General features: G+C 40.0%; 1 protein-coding gene across 1 annotated transcript; it reads right to left on the minus strand.

The window, feature by feature from the left end:
• Positions 1 to 1024: 1024 nt before the first annotated feature.
• Positions 1025 to 2657, minus strand: LOC133902236 (ubiquitin-like). The gene is made up of 4 exons (XM_062343845.1): positions 2494 to 2657; positions 1809 to 2019; positions 1613 to 1679; positions 1025 to 1222 (listed from the first exon to the last, which is right to left on the minus strand). Exons 1-4 carry the CDS (start codon positions 2594 to 2596, stop codon positions 1181 to 1183), a joined length of 423 nt encoding a protein of 140 aa, XP_062199829.1. The 5' UTR covers positions 2597 to 2657; the 3' UTR covers positions 1025 to 1180.
• Between the last annotated feature and the right edge of the window lie 1907 nt (positions 2658 to 4564).

Raw genomic sequence — 4564 nt, forward strand, 5'->3', positions numbered from 1 at the left:
AAATGATTGAAAGTAATTGAAACTATTTGAAAGCAGATATTTAATTACTGCTAATTAACTCCCCTCCTTTTTTTCAATTTAATTCTTTCAGCAAACCGTTCAATGAATTCAAAATCCACATGAAAGAGGACTAAAAAAGTATTTTTTTTAATCTAAAAGTGGATGCACAAACACGATAAAAGTGGAATTTAGAGTGTCCAGCACATTAATCACGCCCGCTGACACGCTATCCCTAAAATGATAAGCACGCTTAACTGGAGAAAAGAAAAAAAAAATATCCAAAAAGGGAAAGGATATTCCAGCGAGCTTGAATATCTGCTAAAATGATAATGCATCTGTGCAGTCTAGCCCGACGGTTTTGGTGTGTGCGCGTCCTGTCTGCATGTCCACTCATGAATTGGGATCTTTTGAATTCTGGTAGTGTTGGAATGGCGTCGGTCATTTCTACAGTGGTGAAATTTGCAAGACTAGAACAGCATTGCCTGTTCTGCGATCAATCGTACTCCCGATTGCGATGAGATTGAAAAATAGAGCACATAAGGCAGGAAAGAGCTCATTCCCACCAGAAGATTTACGCTGACATAGTAAATACCCACCAAGTGGGAAACTAGCAAATCTTCCACGCAAGTGTAGGGATAGATTAAAGTATTTTTAGTTAGGAATTGTATTTTCTATGGAACTCTTCCTTTTATTTCCAGAAATACAATAGTATTCCTTAAAAAGATGTAACAATCAATCTGATCTACAGTTTTATATCCTAATGTTCAATCTGAAGATGCGAGGAAGAAGAGAGGTGAAGCACACGGTCCAAATCCAACGGTTGTCCTTCGTCAATTGATAAGCTCCACGTTTTCTATCACCCTTATATATTCCATGCAACTATGAAAATTTAAAGGCCCGCTTAAGCTAGTCTTGGCCCTATAGATCTTTCTCTTTGTTCTTCATGCTTTTAGAGCGAATGTGATAGCTATTTTTGTCCTTCTGTTATTAATATAAGTAAATAATTCTACTAGAACATTATCCGTAAGAGATGTAAAACATCCACAAAATTTAATAATCATTCCTATTGCAATGCATAAACGGCCCAGAATTTATTCAAGAGCAGTTAACAAGATGGTAGCTCGGATCTGATAACTGCGTTATGAAGACAGCTGAATGCATGGCAACGCTCTCCAACGGTTCAGTTTCCAAGCTTGGACATAAACCTTTTCTTCGACCTCAGCTGAAAAATTAGACGAAACAAAATAAACACGTCAGATGAAAGAATGAACAAATATATTTTTCTGCTGCCAGAAATTTAAATACGAGTATATATTTGTTACACAGCTGTGTAATTAAGCGTGTAGCACAACCGATATTGAGCAGAATAAAAAAAATCAAACACAAGGCAGTAAACTCAATTAAAGTCTAAATTGAAACTGACTCTATCTAAATGCATGACTAACACAGCGATGCCAACCTATGAAACTCTGAAACAAGTAAAGGGATGACTGAACAAACCAAAAAAACATGGACAGCATTCAAACCAACTAAAACCAAGAACATGAAAATTGGTAGCCTAATATTCGAAGGGGTAAACCGCTTTGATGACAAGAAGCTAATCAGTTCTCACCTGGCTGCTGTAGCCACACTTCTTCTTGCGGCAGTTGGTCGACCTGAGAGGAAGGCGTGCATAGCACCTGCAGGAGAAGAAGGCGAACGAAGTCAGGATGCCATGTCGGATGCAGCAAGCTGCTAGCAGGATGAAGCGCGCACGCAGCACACATGGTGAATGAAATCAGTAGAGCTCAGGGAGGACGCGCGCGTACTTGCGGCAGACCAGCTTGTTCTCGTTGTACTTCTGCGCGAGTTCGCGGAGGCTGGGCTCGATCCCTTTGGGGTAGCCGCCCCTGCTGCCGCCGCGGAGGCGGAGCACAAGGTGAAGCGTCGACTCCTTCTGGATGTTGTAGTCGCCCAGGGTTCTGCCGTCCTCCAGCTGCTTCCCCGCGAAAATCAGGCGCTGCTGATCCGGGGGAATACCTGCATGCAGGTGGTTTATAGTAATTCTTGCTATATATCACGATATAAACTTGATCTAAACCGTAAATACATGAGATCAGTTCTTCTAGTACTATTTTATGGGGATGTAGCTCCCACAATGAGATCACGAAATTAGGCCGGATAATTGATCCAAACAAAAACGAGAAATTTTTTCCCGAAATAAAAGTTCAGATGTGTCGCAACGTTGCCGATCTAACAGCTTCAGTCCTCTTCAAGAAACAAAAGGAAGCCAAGACGCACTACGCTCTTACATAGGATTGAAAATTAAAATTAAGCTATTTCGGATGTAAGATGAGAAAACATGTCAACATGGAGCATACAATAGATGCAACGAGAAAGGCGGCAATGTGCGTGCAAGAAAGAGGCAGGCCATCAGCCGGGCGGAGACGATAGATAGATGAACCAGAAGGTGGTCACCGGTGACCGTGTGCGTGCGCATGCAACTACGCATACCTTCCTTGTCCTGGATCTTGGCCTTGACATTGCCGACGGTGTCGCTGCTCTCCACCTCCAGCGTGATCGTCTTCCCCGTCAGCGTCTTCACGAAGATCTGCATCTTGCTCTCGCCTCGCGCGCCCTCGCCGTTCGGTGGTGGCAGTGGTGATGGAATTGGCAGCGCCGCGGACTTGATAGCAGTCTTATACAGGGAGGAGGGCCGGAGGAGACGCGCCCGCTACGAAACCTACTGCAGAATAAAATAAAATAAAAGAAAGAGATAAATCACAGGATCAATACAGAGCGGAATTAGCAGAACGAGAGTACGTGACCCCTACGAAACTGATGGTTAAGTTCATGGTTCTCTTCTCTAGCTGCGGCCCAGAATGGCCCATGGAGAATCAGTGGTCCTAGATTTTGAGCCGACCCATAGTGTTCAGTCATTCAAGAGGTACAGAGCCCATGGCCGGGCAGCCGCGGAACTTTTTTATTTCTATATTTTGAAAATTAAAAATTTATAAAAGTTGACGTCCATTTGAAAAAAAAAACAAAATTATGCTACTACTACCTGCGGGAAGGATGGCCGGTATCTGTCGCCCTTCCCATATAACGATTTGTTCGATTATACGATATAAAGATATATATTTTTTCTATCCTAATTCGACAATAATATTCCTTTAGATACCTTCATATAAATATCTAAATAAAGACTCATATAAAGATATAGTCACAACATCTATCAATTTTATTTTCAACTCTAGGTTGATTGTTATCGAGATTAAATATCTAAAGGTAATGTCACTCATCTCCGGAGAAAATGTTTCTTCATAATCAACGTCTGATCATTGAGTAAAACTTTGTGCAACTAGTCTTGTTTTGTACCTCACAATTTCATTACTTTTATTCCTCTTATGAACAAAAACATACTTGTATCCCACTTGTTTGATGTGGGGAGGTGTGCGGCATAGTGGTCCAAATACCTCTCTTTTGTTTAAGGACAACAGTTCAGTTATTATTGTCTTCTGCAGCCTTCTCAATCTGATCTCATTCTACATTCAGTAAGCGATGCAGGCTTAGGATCATGATCTATAACTATAGTAATTTTATTTGCGAAGTATATATTAACTATTATGGTTGCTGTGTTCTAGGATTCCCTTAAATTCACATTGTTTATTGATATTTCATAATAGGTTGCACTTTATGGGGCTTCTTCATCTTGTTCTTCATTATTTTTTTCAGGTGCACTTTTATGTGCTTCTTCATTATTTCTTACTGTGGGAGTAAGGTCCTTCAGTTTATTAGCGTTTATTTCAGCGCGCGCATTTTCGCTGGTTTCTTCCTACGTGGGAAGATGCAAATATCGTATGCCTATTTCCTTAGGTTCACTCGATACCAACGCAATAATCAACTTTAATTCTCATACCAGTGCAATAATCATCGAACGCTTTAGAAGTAAATTCTCTAATATTATCCATTCTAATGGATTTCACTCGATAGTCAGGAAAATTATTCTTGGTTTGTATGATCAACTTTGCAAAGGTGTAGTTGTGGGTAGATAATAGACTTACATGTGACTACTTTGATGATGCGTCTATCAATACTATAAAGTATCAGAATATGCCATAAAGATGTTGAATAGGACCATAAATACCCCTGGATTAGGCACAAGAATACAAGGATTTCATCTTGTAACTTCAAGGTAGACAATCTTATAATTAATTTTTCGGTAGCATATGCAAGGCATACAAAATCTTTATGATTCAGAAAATTCTTTACATGTATGCCACAACCTTGTGAGTTAGTAATTATTTTACTCGTCATTCTAAAACCATGGTGACCAAATCTATCATGTCATAGAGAGAATCTATTCTGCACTATAAAACACAGTCTTTAAGATAGTGAACACTATAGGTACTTTAATGCGAGTGCAGTACAAGCCATTACTCATGGAGGGAAGTTATTCTAGTATTCTCATTTCACTATCACGCGTAGTGATGAGCAGGTGCTTCCTACCAACATCTTCACCAGTTTCTACATAGAAACCATTAGCGCAAATATCTTTAAAGTTTAAGAGATTTTTGTAGATTCA

Source organism: Phragmites australis, chromosome 20 (assembly GCF_958298935.1).
Source record: "Phragmites australis chromosome 20, lpPhrAust1.1, whole genome shotgun sequence".
Classification (NCBI taxonomy): domain Eukaryota; kingdom Viridiplantae; phylum Streptophyta; class Magnoliopsida; order Poales; family Poaceae; genus Phragmites; species Phragmites australis.